The 15,852-nt window shown below is 45.1% G+C and overlaps 1 protein-coding gene across 1 annotated transcript; it reads left to right on the forward strand.

The window, feature by feature from the left end:
* The first annotated feature begins 788 nt into the window (after window positions 1-788).
* PDCD7 (programmed cell death 7) lies at window positions 789-14,393 on the forward strand. Its single transcript, XM_082737285.1, has 5 exons — window positions 789-1,758; window positions 3,899-4,037; window positions 10,992-11,228; window positions 11,497-11,584; window positions 13,260-14,393. Exons 1-5 carry the CDS (start codon window positions 880-882, stop codon window positions 13,381-13,383), a joined length of 1,467 nt encoding a protein of 488 aa, XP_082593411.1. The 5' UTR covers window positions 789-879; the 3' UTR covers window positions 13,384-14,393.
* The last annotated feature ends 1,459 nt before the right edge of the window (window positions 14,394-15,852 follow it).

Below are 15,852 nucleotides of genomic sequence, written 5' to 3' on the forward strand. Positions count from 1 at the left end.
TGATCCCAGGACTCTGGGATCGTGACCTGAGCTGAAGGCAGTTGTTTAACCAACTGAGCCACTCGGGCACACCAGCTCCCAATTATCTTAAAGTTAATACTTTGCTAGAGGAAAAAAGCAAACTTAGCTTGACCACAGCCTGACCTACAGGATCCTCTAAGTATTCTTTAACATATGAACGTCTTTTGGGAAATTTCCTGTTTCTACCCCCACTCCAACTTAAAAGTATATAACCAATCCCAGTGCAGCTCTTCCTGCCCATGGGTCCTGTCTCCGTGCTTTCATAAAACCATCTTCTGTGCACCCAAGACGTCTCAAGAATTCTTGACTATTATTAGCTCCAGGAGCCCAACATCACATCACCTCCATACTAACACTCTTTCAGTTCCCCGACTAGACCTACTATTAAAGAGTTTTTAGAAATGCGGTTCCTATCTGAACTGTGCTTCTCTCCAACTCCTACTTGTCAGGCTGAAATCCTTAGGACAGTCTCCCCTAACTTCTTTGACTAAGTCAAAATCTGTAAGCTCTTCTTGCCCGGTGTTTTCTTCTTTGGTAGTACTTCCATTCACCGCTGCACTTCTGCATTTGTTTGCACAACTACTTAATTAATGTGTTTTCTTTACAGGTAGTTTCACGCGCGAAACTGCATCTGTTAGTTACAATGTTTGCTGTGCAGCTGGCTCCCACCTAGAATGCTCAAGATCACTACTTAGAAATTGAAGAACTGAAGGAACGCCCACACACGCCTGGGGCTCTCGGGGCCGGGCGCATCCTGCTGGTGTCGCGCGTGTATACGTCACTTCCTCCCCGGAAGACACTCTTTCTAGGGGAACCACTCAAATTCCTGTCACTGCTCAGACTCCCTCGGTGGTGGATATGGCTTTGCCGCCCTACTTCGCCCCAGGTCGCGCAGGTCCTCCGCCTCCGCAGCCGCCGCCTCCCGCTCCCTTCGGCTGTCCGCCACCGCCGCTGCCCTCCCCGGCTTTCCCGCCGCCTCTTCCCCAGCGACCCGGCCCCTTTCTGGGGGCCTCCGCCCCCTTCCTCCAGCCCCCGCTGGCTCTGCAGCCCCGGGCCCCCGGGGAAGCCTCTCGCGGCGGCGGGGGTGGCGGTAGTGGCGGCGGCGTCTTCTACCCGGTGCCGCCACCGCCCCTGCCTCCGCCGCCGCCCCAGTGCCGGCCCTTCCCGGGGACCGACGGTGGCGAGCGGTCGCGGCCGCCGCCGCCAGGCCCGGGGCCGCCCTGGAGCCCGCACTGGCCTGAGGCGCCGCCGCCGTCCGACGTGCTTGGGGATGCGGCCCTGCAGCGCCTGCGCGACCGGCAGTGGCTAGAGGCGGTGTTCGGAACCCCGCGGCGGGCCGGCTGCCCGGTGCCTCCGCGCGCGCCCGCCGGGCCCAGTCTGGGCGAAGTGCGCGCACAGTTGCGCGGGGCTCTGCACCTGGTGCGGCGGCTGCGCGACCTGGGCCAGGCCCTGCGCGAGGCCGAGGCCGATGGCCCGGCCTGGGTGCTGCTGCATGCCCAGGCTGCGCCGCTGCGCGCCCAACTCGCCGAAAGACTACAGCTGCTGACCCAGGCCGCCTATGTGGGTGAGGCGCGGCGGAGGTTGGAGAGGGTCCGGCGCCGCCGCCTGCGGCTTCGCGAGAGGGCCCGAGAACGCGAAGCCGAGCGGGAGGCTGAAGCCGCGCGGGCAGTGGAGCGCGAACAGGAGATTGACCTTTGGAGGGTCAAGTGCGTGCAGGAGGTGGAGGAGAAGAAGCGGGTAAGAGCCGCAGCTGTGCGGTGGCTGGGGGTAGTGATGTTTGGAACCTGAAGGACCGTGAGGCTTTGCGCTGTCGTTTCCGATGCTTAAGCCTCCTTTTCTTCATCCTTAAGATAAAAAGGTAGCCAGGCTTTCCGACCTCCTGTCTTCACGTTGATTGCATGTAAATGACGTGTAGTACAAAACACAAATGCTCTAGGTGCACTGCGAGTCCTGTAAACAAGGTCTGGGATTACGTAGTGGCGTTGCAGGGATGACAGACGTCCTGTCTCCTGCTACAATGTTCTATTTAACTAACGTTCAAGGTGAACAAAAATCTGGGTTCCTGTTTCTTATATGGGTCTGCTGATTTTAATACAAATATAGAGCACTTGGTGCCTTACCCTAATTGGCTAATGGGGCAGTAGTGATGCCTTTCCCAAGATTCCTTTGTTTAGGAATTTTAAACCACATATCCCCAGGTTTAACAGTGGTGTTTTTGACCACTTACTGCATACTAGAAACTCTGCGAAAGCCCTTGCATATGCCAGATTTTTAATTCCTGTAACAACCGTGAGAGGTAAACCGTATTCTCGCCATTTTACAGATTAGAAAATTGAGGCATAGAGACACTAACTTGCCAACAATCACACAGCTGGTTTTTAGCAGTTTTACTCCTGATTTGAGCCCATGTTGTCTCCTTTCAAAGCCTGTTAGTCTTCTGTAGGGGCCACGGTGAAATGGAAATTGGTCAGACACTTGTTTAAGACATTCTCATTACTTTTGGTTGCCTCTAGGTGTTTTCCCCACTCCCTTCACTCTCTACAACCAGCTAGGTTTTCCTCCCTCTTCCTCCTTGTGTCTGTTACTGCCCTAGAATCTGAAATAACTCCCCCCTGAAATATGATGGCGAGCTTTGTCTTCACACCTCCACGAGTATCTGTGTTTTAATGGAGAATACATGGAAGCAACACCATAATCTAAAGGAGTTTGCATCAGTTCTACAGACGTTTAGTAAGGTCCCATTATGTGCCAGACCTGGTGATGGTGATAGGGGTGAATAGGATATATAGTGCTTGTCCTTAAGGGGCTTAGAGCCTCATGGGGACCATGTTTATACAGCACAGTATGTGTTAGGGTTTCACCTGTAGGTGTTGTAGGAACCCAGAGAAGGAATATCCAGTTTGGGGGATGGTATAAGGGAAGACTCTGTAGGTGATACTGTGACATCTGAACTGAGTTTTAAAGGAGATGTCAAAGCCAAGTGAGAGCAACAGGTGCAGTTCCGGGTAGAGAAGTTAATAGAAGCAGAAGAGGGGAACAGTATGGTGTGGTTGGGATGGTGAAAGTACAGGCATTTATTTGATAGATGGGAAGAGAGCTTTAGGCAAAATGATCTTTCTTACCATCCACACTGAGGGGATTGGAGACCAGGTCCTGTGAGTGGTGGTTTGAGGAACCAGTCATTCTGTCTACATGTGAACCAGCTTAAGAAGAATAGGATAGGGTCTTCAGTGTTTGAAAGGCTCTCATGTCAAAAAATCCTAGGCACTTAAGAACACTGGAGTACAAGCTATGCATGTTGTGTGTCACAGTATTGTGGAGTCCTGGGCCTTTCTAACCCATTCCTTATCTTCCCACCTGGTCTGAATCTTTGGGTTCAGGAGTCCACTTTTTTTTTAATATTTTATTTATTAATAAATAAAATATTAAAGAGAGGAGGACAGAGAGAGAGGAAGGGAAGCAGGCTCCCCACTGAGCAGAGAGCCCAACACAGGGCTCGATCCCAGGACCCTGGGATCATGACCCGAGCCAAAGGCAGAGGTTTAACCCACTGAGCCACCCAGGCACCCCAGGAGTCCACATTTTTAATAAGAGAGCTTCCAACCTAAAGTTGGTGCAGGGTTCCTTGGACTACATTTGAACAAATTCCAAGGAAGAAACAAAGATCAGAACCTGCATGGAAACTGCAGAGAAGATAATCCCTTGGCTGGAACAGTGGAGGAGAGGAATTGTGTCCAATGTAGGAAATTGGGAGGGAGATCAGTAGAAACTCTTAACCTTGCAACTGTCTGATCTTCAAAAGCTCACTGCTAGGCAGCTGTTCTCTGCCGTAGGGTTGTTCCAAAAACTAAGTCTGTCTCATGGACTCTCTTTCCAGGAGCAGGAACTTAAAGCTGCTGCTGATGGTGTCTTATCTGAAGTGAGGAAAAAACAAGCAGACACCAAAAGAATGGTGGACATTCTTCGGGCCTTGGAGAAATTGAGGAAGCTCAGGAAAGAGGCAGCAGCAAGAAAGGGTAACCGTGGCTTTGGATTTCTACTTGTATTTATTCCTCTGTTGCCCTGCACTGTCCCTTTCTTTACCCTATCGCCCTCCCCCTGCCATTTTTTAAGGAAAAATATTTGATAATTTTTTATTTTCACCCAATAGAGTAATAAAACTTGTCAGCAGTACCTCAGAACTTTTGAAGTAGGAAGCCTCAGACTTTGTTTACCCCTTGGTTTCCAGGGTTGAAAAGAGAGACAGGTGTGGGAACCCATACACTGCCTTTCCTTTGACTCATCATTCCTACCCCCGGCATTCCTGACCACGCTTTTCTGAGTGAGGTTGGCATGGCTGGTCAACTTTGCCCATGTACCAAGGTAAAAGCTATCCTACTTTTACTAGGTTCATCAGGAGGTGTTGAAAACTCAGCATGCTCCTTTAGATATGTTTCCAACCAGAAACATTGATATTTAAAGAGGTGTGAATGGTTGGACAGGGCAAGGAGTGCCTTGCAGACTGTATGATGTCCTCAGCTTACATGCTTTTGGATCATAAAACCTCAGTCATCTCCTCTTACCTCTAGAGGGAGCATTGGTTTTCTAGAAGATCCCTAGTTGTGCTTTGAACATTTGCCTGTCTTAATCTTTTTTTTTTTTTTAAGATTTTATTTATTTATTTGATAGAGAGAGATCACAAGTAGGCAGAGAGGCAGGCAGAGAGAGAGGGAAGGAAGCAGGCTCCCTGCTGAGCAGAGAGCCCAGTGCGGGGCTCGATCCCAGGACCCTGAGATCATGACCTGAGCCAAAAGCAGAGGGTTTAACCCACTGAACCATCCAGGCGCCCCTCCCTGTCTTAATCTTTGTTCTTGCCAGCCTATTTGTGTGGAGGGCCCTCAGTTCCATTTTTTCCATTTTAAGCTCTCACTGTCCTGCAGAACTAAATACACATGCAACATTCTCCATCCTTCCCTGATTTGGGCTGAGGTGACCTCCTCCTCACTTGCACCTGACTTGGACCACATGCTACCTTATTTAGTAGGCTGTAGGCCATTGATATTCACCAGGGATAGTTGAGAACACATAAATTAGCAAATATTATGATAGCAGATGACTTCCCCTGTGTGTTTTAAAATATAAATGGAGGGGTGCCTGGGTGGCTCAGCGAGTTAAAGCCTCTGCCTTCGGCTCGGGTCATGATCCCAGGGTCCTGGGATCGAGCCCCACATTGGGCTCTCTGCTCTGCGGGGAGCCTGCTTCCCCCAACTTCTCTGCCTGCCTCTCTGCCTACTTGGGATCTCTGTCTGTCAAATAAATAAATAAAATCTTTTAAAAAATAAAATATAAATGGAACCTGTGAGTCAGGCCCGTAATAAAGTTTCATTGGGATGTGACCATTGTGGATTCAGCCAAGCACATTGACTAGCTAAGTGGTTAGCTTCTGCATGCCAGCCTTCAGAGTAACTGATTCAGATTCAGGCCTCGGACGCAGATGATCCCATAGCACATTCATGAGTCAAAGGGGAGTTCGATCTATGGTGTCTACCTTATCTCTTCCTTGGGGAATGAAAACCCGAGGGCTTTTGTTTAATATTCTCCTGCTCCATGCCCTCTGTGAGGTGAGTGGTCAGTAAACTTTTGCCAAGTAAATTTCCTAGTGTAATTTCACTCTATTAGTCTTCCTCACTTTGGTCCAAAAGAAGGGGAGGGAATTTTGGAGGCATTGTGATCTGTTTGTAAAAAAGCAGCTTCCCTGGAGTTAATCGACTTGAATGTAAAATGATTTGGTAACTAGCTGCTGGTTCCATTACGTACTTAAAACTTTTCCTTCAAGGTATGTGTACCTCTAAATAAGGGCTCAGAGAATGAGGCTGGATATGTAAACAGGGCCACATTGCAAAGTGTCTTAGGGGCCAGACTAGACTGCTCCCCTATGCTGAAAGCTGAGGGGAGCCATTGAAAATTTTAAGCAGAAAGTGAAATGACAGCGGTGATTAGTGCTGGTGGAGCAGAGAAAGTTTTGGAGCATCTAGGATGGAGGGAGAAGAGGAGAGAGACTGAGAAGACTGTTCAGTAGTCTGACTGTGGTTAATATGGGAGTGTGAACTAAGGATCAGATGGTGGGTTGGAGAAAAGTAAATGCGTTTTAGAAATATGAATAAAGGAGAGAGGGAGTGTATAAGTAAATAACTTGGGGAACTCAGCCATGGGAGGAGGAATAGACTTGGGTTTGGCGAGTTCAGTGCGGGACATGGTCAGTTTGAGGTGCCAGGGGTACATCCTGGAGAAGAGGTCATCAGCATGTAGCCACAAGTAGGCATGGCCTTCAGGAAGTTGTACAGTGCGAGGTGAGGGCCAAAAAGACAAAATCCTCGGGAATGTCAAAATCCAGATGGATAAAGGTGTGGTCACAAGAGAGGTCAGAGATAAGAGAAGGTAGGTCACCTCCCTCCTGAAAAGTGGCAAATGCCCAGAGAGAATGCCCAGAGTTATCTTGAGCTGGTTACCCAGACATCTCTTTGCCTTGGTTTCCTCATCTGTAAGAAGGAGTAATGATGGTACCTAAAGATTGAGGAAAATCCATGGATATTAATACCCAATAGATGATCAGCAGAACAGTATTGGTACAAGCCAGACTAGACTAGATTAAAGAGGGAATAGAAGGTGAGAAAAGCAAACAGTGAGTTTAACTTATTAAAAAGCTTGCCTGTGAAGAAAGGAGAGAGGAAATTCAGTATCTGACAGCATAGAGGAGTGGGTGGTAATCTTAGGGTCATGGGGAAAAGTTGAACACATTTCATTGCCGAGCAAAGATATGAATAGAGGGAGGGGATCAGAGAGAAGCAGGAGGGATTGAAGATGGCTCAAGGTCCTGCAGGAGCTAGGGAGACTCTGATCCCAGGCAGAGGGGATTAACTTAAGTGTAGAAGGAGCCATCTTTTTTTAAAGATTTTATTTTTCCATTTATTTGAACAGAGAGAGAGAAAGTAAAGTAGGGGGAGCAGCAGAGGGAGAGGGAGAATCAGGTTCTCCAGTGAGCAGGGAGCCCGACATGGGGCTCGATCCCAGAACCCTGGGATCATGACCTGATCTGAAGGCAGACACTTAACTGGCTGAGCCACCCAGGAGCCCTTAGAAGGATCCATCTTCCACTGGAATGAAAATGAAGGAGACAAGGATGGGTAGTCATGCGGATGAGTGAAATGGGGACTGAAAGTTAAGAGATTTCCTGCCTACTAGCCTGTTTTAACTGAGATAGGATAGATGGTTTGCTCAGAGACCATAGAGAAGGAAGGCTTTAGGAGAGCAGTAAATGTTTGAAATAACTGCTGTGAAGAATGAGTAGAAGCCTACTAGAGACCGCTTGGGAGTATGGTTGTAGGTAGGTGCTACGGGCACAGCTGATGAGGTTGAGTACTGGCGCTGGATCACATAATCAGATGACTTCTCCCAGGAGTGCTCTGCGACTGGCAGGTGAGCAGAGCTGTTAGGGTTTTGCTTTAAGACTGACCACAAGTGGGATACCTGGGTGGCTCAGTGGGTTAAAGCCTTTGCCTTCAGCTCAGGTCATGATCCCAGGGTCCTAGGATCAAGCCCCGCATCAGGCTCTCTGCTCAGTGGGGAGCCTGCTTCCCTCCCCCCACCCCGCCTGCCTCTCTGTCTACTTGTGATCTCTGTCTGTCAAATAAATAAATAAAATCTTTAAAAAAAAAAAAAATGAACCCAAGTTTTGGTGAGGATGAGTAGAAGGCGAGGTAGATTTGGATACATTCAGTTGGAGGTTTTAGTAAAGCCGACAGTCTCCAGGGAGGAGGACATAAGTACACTGAGAGGGTAGAAAGACCTAGTCAGAGAAGAGAAGAATCATACTTAAGACTTTAGAGGTAGCAGCTTTTTTCTCATCATGGGAAGATTCAAAGACTGGACTAGGCTCTAAGGTGTAGGGGACTGAAGGGAAAAGAAGGCATTGGAATGTAGGTCCTGCAAGAACCCGAGGAGTGAGTGGGAGGCGTGGAGGGAACCTAAACTGTGTTAGTGCATGGGATCAAGAGAAAGAGTGGGTGAGGACTGCCATTTCTCAATCTGTGTCATGCTGATTAGAAGTGATCAATGAAAGGTTGATGGAGGTATGGATTCGAGGTGCAGCCCCAACAGCCTGAGATGGGAGCAGGCCACCATTCCTCACGGGGAATGTCTATATTTTGGCTGTACTGGCAGATTGTAGTACTGTCTGTCTGGCAAAAGTTTACCAATTCCTGATCTAGGTAAAGAAATTAAACAATCATGAAATTATTATGAAACAGAGTAGGGACAGCTTGAGATTCTCAGTGTATAAGAATTTTATGTGTATTTGGAAAATAGTTTGCCACTTCATAGAAGATGGATTTGAGATGTAGAGTTTCTATAGTTGGTAATGAGTGACTGGAAACCTGTTCAAGCAAAGCAGTTAGGAGAAAATGACCTGGAGAAATGTTAGCCTTTCAGGTGAGGATAGGAGAAGGAATTCCACAACCACTTAGCGGTGATGGTTGAAGGAGAAACCAGTCAGACCTTCAAAGGCCTGAATCAGTCAGCTCTTTTAGGAAGCAGTTTAGTACCACATTTAGGTGATCCTGGAAGTACTCATAAACATTTCTTCTCTTGAGGATTTATCCTAGAGAAATAATCTGTAGAAGGAAAAAAGTGACATGTCCTAGAGTACTGATTGTAACAGTATATGATAATAGGACATTTGGAACAGCCTAAGTGTCCAGGAATAGGGAGCTTGTTAAGTAAATTATGGTACATTGATTTGATGAAACAGGATAGAGACATTCAGTAATGATAAAGGCTGGAAAAGAAGGTAGAGAATTGAAATGGACATGTAGAAATTGTACATACTGTGTTGAACTGTGTGACGTTGCTGATGTATGGATGAGCAAAAATTACTGCAGGCTCAACGGGAAATAAAAATGGTTGACTATGTATGTGCTGTGCAAATTTTTATCTTCCTTGAATCTGGCCTTGTTAAGATGCTTCCATAATAAATACATTTGCCTTTAAAATCTTTGTGGATGGCCCACACCCACATCACTCCAGGATGAATCACCAGCAGCTTCTCTGTCTCAGGGCCGGTGGTAGTGAGTGCACAACTGTAACCCACTCAAGTGTTCATTAAACTTTAAAACATTTCCTTAGGAAATTTTTAAAAAGATTTTATTTATTTATTTGAGAGAGAGCACAAGCCAGGGGAGGAGCAGAAAGAGAGGGAGAAGCGGACTCTCTCCTAACCGGGGAGAGTGACCCGGGGCTTGATTTCATGACCTTAGCCAAAATCAGGAGTCATTTAAGGATCTGCCTTTGGTTCAGGTCATGATCCTGGGGTCCTGGGATTGAGCCCCACATTGGGTTCCCTGCTCAGTGGTGAGTCCGCTACTTCCTGTAACCCTCACCCCACTTATTTTCTCTCTCTCTTTCAATAAAAAAAAAAGATTTTTTTTTTTAAGATTTTATTTATTTATTTGTCAGAGAGAATGAGCACAGGCAGAGGCAGAGGGAGAAGCAGGCTCCCTGCTGAGCAAGGAGCCCAATGTGGGACTCGATCCCAGGACACTGGGATCCTGACCTGAGCCAAAGGCAGCTGCTTAACCAACTGAGCCACTCAGGCATCCCAATAAATAAAAAAATCTTTAAAAAAATTTTTTCACTCGTGCACAAAAATAGAACACTTAAATAAAATGCCCATAGTCAACTATAATGCAATTATCACACATAACAAAATTAGTAATAATCCTTTGATATCACCTATTAACTGGTCTGTAATCAAATTTTCCCAATTGTGGCACTAGCTATGTTGCCTGTCCTATTAGCTGACCTCACATTTAAATCAGGGTGACTAACCATCCCAGGTTTCCCAGGATGCTGGGCTTTCAATACTAAAACTGAACAAACTGAAATATTTGGTTGTCCTACACTAAGCAGTAGACTGTGAGGTCAGTGTGATTGGTTATGTGTATTTCTTCCTCGTTATCCAAGTGTGTTCTCCCAGAACTTCAGGCTCCATCAACAAGAGAATTGTTTATTGTTTGGTCTGGGAGCCTGTGCTATGGGAATATCAGAATGAAGAAGTATAAGATAGATCCTCTCTCTGTCTTTTTTTTTTTTTTTTAACATTTTATTTATTTATTTGACAGACACAGTGAGAGAGGGAACACAAGCAGGGGGGAATGGGAGAGGGAGAAGCAGGTTTCCCATCGAGCAGGGAGCCCGAGTACCCTGGGATCATGACCTGACCTGAAGGTAGCCGCTTAATGAGTGAGCCACCCAGGCCCTGAGAGATCCTCTCTTTAGTGAGATCATTGCCCAACCAAAGGATCAAAACCATTAGAAATAAATAAAATCAGGTTAAGTGGAATGATCCAGAGAGAGGAGTTAGGGAAAGTCAGCCAGGGTGGGGTCAGACTAATTGGAGACTCAGGATCAAATTGAACCTTGAAGATTGGTTAGAATTTACGGATTCTGAGCAAATTCATAGTGTAAGTAGAGCTTTTTTAAAAAAAAATTATTAACACATAATGTATTATTTGTTTCAGGGATACAGGTCTGTTGTTCATGAGTCTGACACAATTCACAGCACTCACCATAGCACATAGCCTCCGCATTGTCCATCAACCAGCCGCCCCCTCCACTCCAGCGACCCTCAGTTTGTTTCCTGAGATTAGGAGTCTCTTATGGTTTGTCTCCCTCTCTGGTTTCATCTTGTTCCATTTTTCCCTCCCTTCCCCTAGGATCCTCTGTCTTGTTTCTCAAATTCCTCATATCCGTGAGATCACATGATAATTGTCTATCTCAGATTGACTTATTTCGCTTAGCATAATGCCCTCTAGTTCCATCAGCATCGTTGCAAATGGCAACCTAAACGGGGCTTTGAGTCTGCTCATTAGAATGCCTATTTTGGGATAAATTTTAGAGATAGCTATCTCTAAAATACCATTCGGCTCTCTGCCTAGGTGTCTGTCCCCCAGCCTCAGCAGATGAGACTTTCGAGCATCATCTTCAGCGACTAAGAAAACTAATTAAAAAACGCTCTGAATTGTATGAAGCTGAAGAGAGAGCCCTCAGAGTCATGTTGGAAGGAGAACAAGAGGAAGAGAGGAAAAGAGAACTAGAAAAGAAACAGAGGAAAGAAAAAGAGAAGATTTTACTTCAGAAGCGTGAAATTGAGTCCAAGTTATTTGGGGATCCAGGTAAGTTCCTCTGTAACCAGGGGAGAAAAGGAAAATACTTGATTGGCACCTTTTTTTTTTTTCCCTCGTGGATGATCTCAATGTAAGCTAAGAGGTGGTAGGCAGCTAATGGCACCTGCAAGATTTGAAATTCTAAACTGTCTACTGGAAATCACAAAGATGAAATATTTGACCACATTGTCATAGTCACAGGCTCAGTTAGCTTGCATGGAGAAGTACACTGTGAATATTAAGAATGATGACGTGGTAATGTGCCTTTCTTTTGCAGATGAGTTCCCACTCGCTCACCTCTTGCAGCCCTTCCGACAGTATTACCTCCAAGCGGAGCACTCCCTGCCAGCCCTCATCCAGATAAGGTCAGATTAACACTCTCCATGTTGCCTTCCCCCTGGGTAGCAAGTAGCCCTTGAGGTGCTTGTGTTGTCGAGGTCTATTGCTATATCGCTTTTTTTTTTTTTTTTTTAATTCCTTATGGGTTTATGTAAAGTTTCGAGGTTCCAAGGATACCACACATGCCTTTAGTCCTCAGTCCTTGAGAAGTAGATGTCTCTGTTTTAACAGGTGAAGAAACTGAAACTCAGGTTGTGATTTGCCCAACAAGTATCGTCTCATGCTGTAACTGTTGTATTAAAGCATTGGCTTCCTTTTCCTAATTCTCTTATGCTGCTAAGTAGACCAAGGGTAGGAAACCCTCCCTGCCTACTTGCCTGTGGAGACTGTTTAAGTGCCATACCGTCCTGTAAGTTCCACAGGTCAGAGCCAGGAGAGCTAGGAACAAGGAGTCGCATCTTCATCTGCAGTTACTAATGAGCTGGGTCAAGTTTTCAGCGCTCTTGGGTCTCACTTTCCTCACCTACAAAATGCAAATGGTGGACTAGAATGTGGCCTTCAAACTTCAGCAGTAGTGCCCTTCCCAGAGACAGTCTTCTGAGAAATCCATTTGTAAAATAGTTAGAATGAGCGAATTCCTTAGGCAGATCAAATCTGTTATTGACTGGAAGCGCTTTGTTGTTGTCTAGATTCCCCAGAACATCTGCTTGGGGCCTCATGGTCTTGAAAGCCTGGTTTGAAAATCACTGAACTAAGCGATCTCTCAGGTTGCTTCCAGAGCTCTAGTGATGCTTTGGAGCATACCAAGTTGGTGTTCTGGGAAAAGCGTATTTCTGGTTAACATACAAGTTTTAGCTTCTGAACATAAGTACAGTTGATTCTTATCATTCACCATAGTTATATTCTGTAAAGCTACAGGTAGTGAATTAGAGAATACTGGACTGCTATCCCTCGGGGAAATACGGGGTTAGGTTCCTGTCAGCCTGAAGCCACAACCTTTTCCATCAACCAATCAATACATTACATTGTTTTATGTGGATTTCTTTTTAAAAACATGTTATTTAATATATATTATCAGTTCATTAACATTGAATTTCTAGCTAGCAGCATTTTAACTCCTGCCTCAACATAGCTTCTTTAGCATGCACGTATTCACTGTAAGGCCTTCTCACGCTAGCTAGCACTGTAGCAGTGTACCAGTAAAAGCACAAATATGTGGAAAATGTGGTACTAAAGAGACTGCAGAAAGGACACTTTTTTACAGTGTGAAGTTGAAAACAGGAAGATGGCATCACCTTATTCAACTTCAGTTGGGAATGTGCCTGTCAGGGACTCAGATTTTTCACTGCTCTGTGCATGTTGGCAAGTGACCACTAAAGACCCACAAGTAATGATTGTGTGGTTGCAAATGAATTTTTGTGAATGGGCACATTTGCAGATATGGAACCTGCAAATTATGAGGATCAACTGTATATTCATTATTTGGTTATCCATAAGATTGTAAGTTCTTTGCAGTTTTTTATCCTTTATATGTACATTTAAGAAATACGATCTTTGCATAATGCCTAGAAATCAAGTTCTTTAGCAGACTAGTACATGAGTCATTTGAAAGCTAAGTCCTGAAATAGAGTATTTAGTTGCTGAACATGTTGCTTGGAATAAAACAGAAATAAACTGTTGTTCTACAATGTTCTTATTAAGGCATGATTGGGATCAGTACCTGGTGCCATCTGATCATCCCAAAGGCAACTCCGTTCCCCAAGGATGGGTCCTTCCCCCGCTCCCCAGCAACGACATCTGGGCAACGGCCATTAAGCTGCATTAGTAAAGATGCTCCAAGATTGTGGTCCAGCCATGGCTCTTTCCAGCTCTTAAAAACGAGTGATGCCACCATCTTCTTATGCTGTAGACTAAACCACAGCCTCCAAACTCCATATGGCATTGCCCTACCCAGAAGTTACGTTTTCCTTGTGTGCTCTGTCTTGGCCAGAGATGCCTCTTGAATCAGGAGATTAATATGGTTCTTCAGGAAAGGACCTAGGTGAACTGAGGTTATTACAACAGGCAGTGGCCTTGGTTCACCAAATTTGCCTCTGTTTTGAAGGGGCTTGGTCCAGAGTGACTTGTTCATTTACTCCCAATGGCCTTGTGTGTGATGGGTAAGTATGCTCAACACAGGCGTGCACTGGGTAGACTTAGCAGCCTTTCCCCTGGTACTGAGTGTGAAGGCAGGCTTGATGCAAAACCTCCATAATCTCCCTACCCAGAGAACTCTGTGACTTCCAGGAGGAAAGCTCAGAAATGCCTTATCTTTGGTTTGTGACTCTTGAGAGGCTGCAGGCTGCAGGTGAAGCTGCCAGAAAAGCTTGGTGGAATCGTCTGATGGTCCTGCAGAGAACTTGGAAAACCTCTACCCATATCAGATTGTGTTTTAATGGATAACGGCTGCATTTTCCTGTGTTAGTAGGATCCTAACAAAAACACATGGTTTTTAAGTTCCCAGAGGTCTAGAGGTTCAGTATCCCCATTGATAGACATTTATTCCCTATGGGAGTGGGACCATAACCTCACTCAGTCACATTATAGGGGCTGGAATAGCTGTGGAGTTTACTTAGAAACTCAAGCTTCCAGAAGCACCCATGTAGTTAAAGCAGGGAGGAAAACAGATAAAAATTAAATTAATTTTATGATATTCATTAATAAATATTGTTGTGCCTGGAAATGATCGATCATATAACATGTCAAGGGTTTTATTTCATTTTGCTCTTTGTCATCTATTGTGTTATTTATATTTCCAAAAAGCTGAATAAATGCCATTTTTATTTTTTAGCTTGAGCCTTTGCCCCCATATTTGTTGCCTACCAAATCACTACACACACTTTCGCATTGACAAAACACATTCTCACCCCAAAATGCAAATTTGTGAAATAGACATTTGCTGTAGGGAGGTGAACCTCAAGTACCAAACTTAGTGGAATCCAACTCAGGGTAAGCAGGAAAGGACACCAGCTTAGGAAATGATTTCATGTAGTTGGAAGCTCTGGGGTGCAAGATGCTGACACCTTTGTTCATTTTGGTTAAATCTGCACTGTTAAATTTATATATTTTGCATTTGAGAGTTAACAGATATGCCTAAGTATGCCTAAGCTCATAAACCTTAAAATCTAATGCGATTAGCCTCACATAACCCCATAGGCCTGTGTGTCCTTTTGCTCTCTGATGAGATACAGAAAGAGTAGAAATAAAAGATGAATTGTATGATGTGTTCAGTGTCCAGGCAGCCTTGTCACTAAAACATCTACATTGAGAGGCGCACAAGCGTGAGGCAGAGATTCAGGAAAACTCAGCAGAACCCAAGGGGCATTTAACCCCAGGTGGAAAAAACCATCCCTCCTTCCTCGTTCAGCTTCCTCAAAGTTTTAATAAAGTAAATGTTATTTCTGTCTTTTGGTTGGTTTTGTTTTGTAAGTTCTTCCTGGATTATCGCCTTGTGTGGTGGCAGTGGCTGCAGCCTCTGGTTCTAAATGAGTTTAGAAAGAAAGAATAGTGTCTTTAACGGATTATACTTCTGAAAATATGGACAGTGTCATGGTAATCTTTAACCACAGTGTTTTTTAATTTATCATGGAAAATTTCCAACATTCAGTAGTAAAGAGAGTAGTATTATTTTTTCTATATACCCCTCATATGGCTTCAAATACCTTCCAACTTGTAGCCAATCTTGTTTTATCTATATCCCCACCACTCTGGATTATTTTGAAGCAAATCCCAGACATAGTCATAAGTATTTAGTATGTGTAGCTCTAAAAGATATTTTTACAACTTATCCATAGTGCCATTATTGCACTAGAAGAAATGAATGACTCCTTAATATCATCAAATACCCAGTCAGTATTCAGAGCTCCTTATCTCATGTGTTTTACATTTTGTTCAAATTAAGATCTAGATGCAATCCATATGTTGTTACTGGTTGATGATGTCTGGTTGATGATGTCTCCTAAGTTTCTGATAATCCGTAGATCTGTCTTTCTTCCTGTGTATTCTTGTGCTCTCTGTCTCTCCCTTGCAATTTATTTTTAATTTTTTTAAAAGATTTTATTTACTTGACAGACAGAGATCACAAGTAGGCAGAGAGGCAGGCAGAGAGAGAGGAAGGGAAGCAGGCTCCCCGCTGAGCAGAGAGCCCCATGCGGGGCTCGATCCCAGGACCCTGGGACCATGACCTGAGCCGAAGGCAGAGCCTTTAACCCACTGAGCCACCCAGGCGCCCCATCCCTTGCAGTTACTTGAGGAA

The sequence above is a fragment of the Mustela nivalis genome (assembly GCF_964662115.1).
Source record: "Mustela nivalis genome assembly, chromosome: 6".
Taxonomy (NCBI): domain Eukaryota; kingdom Metazoa; phylum Chordata; class Mammalia; order Carnivora; family Mustelidae; genus Mustela; species Mustela nivalis.

Bases quoted from the DNA above. Each gene is read 5' to 3' on its own strand.
- PDCD7 (XM_082737285.1), top strand. From the start codon at position 880: ATGGCTTTGCCGCCCTACTTCGCCCCAGGTCGCGCAGGTCCTCCGCCT. The intron at 4,038-10,991 runs GTAACCGTGGCT...CTCTCTGCCTAG, and splicing joins AGAGGCAGCAGCAAGAAAGG to GTGTCTGTCCCCCAGCCTCA. The intron at 11,229-11,496 runs GTAAGTTCCTCT...TTTCTTTTGCAG, and splicing joins CAAGTTATTTGGGGATCCAG to ATGAGTTCCCACTCGCTCAC.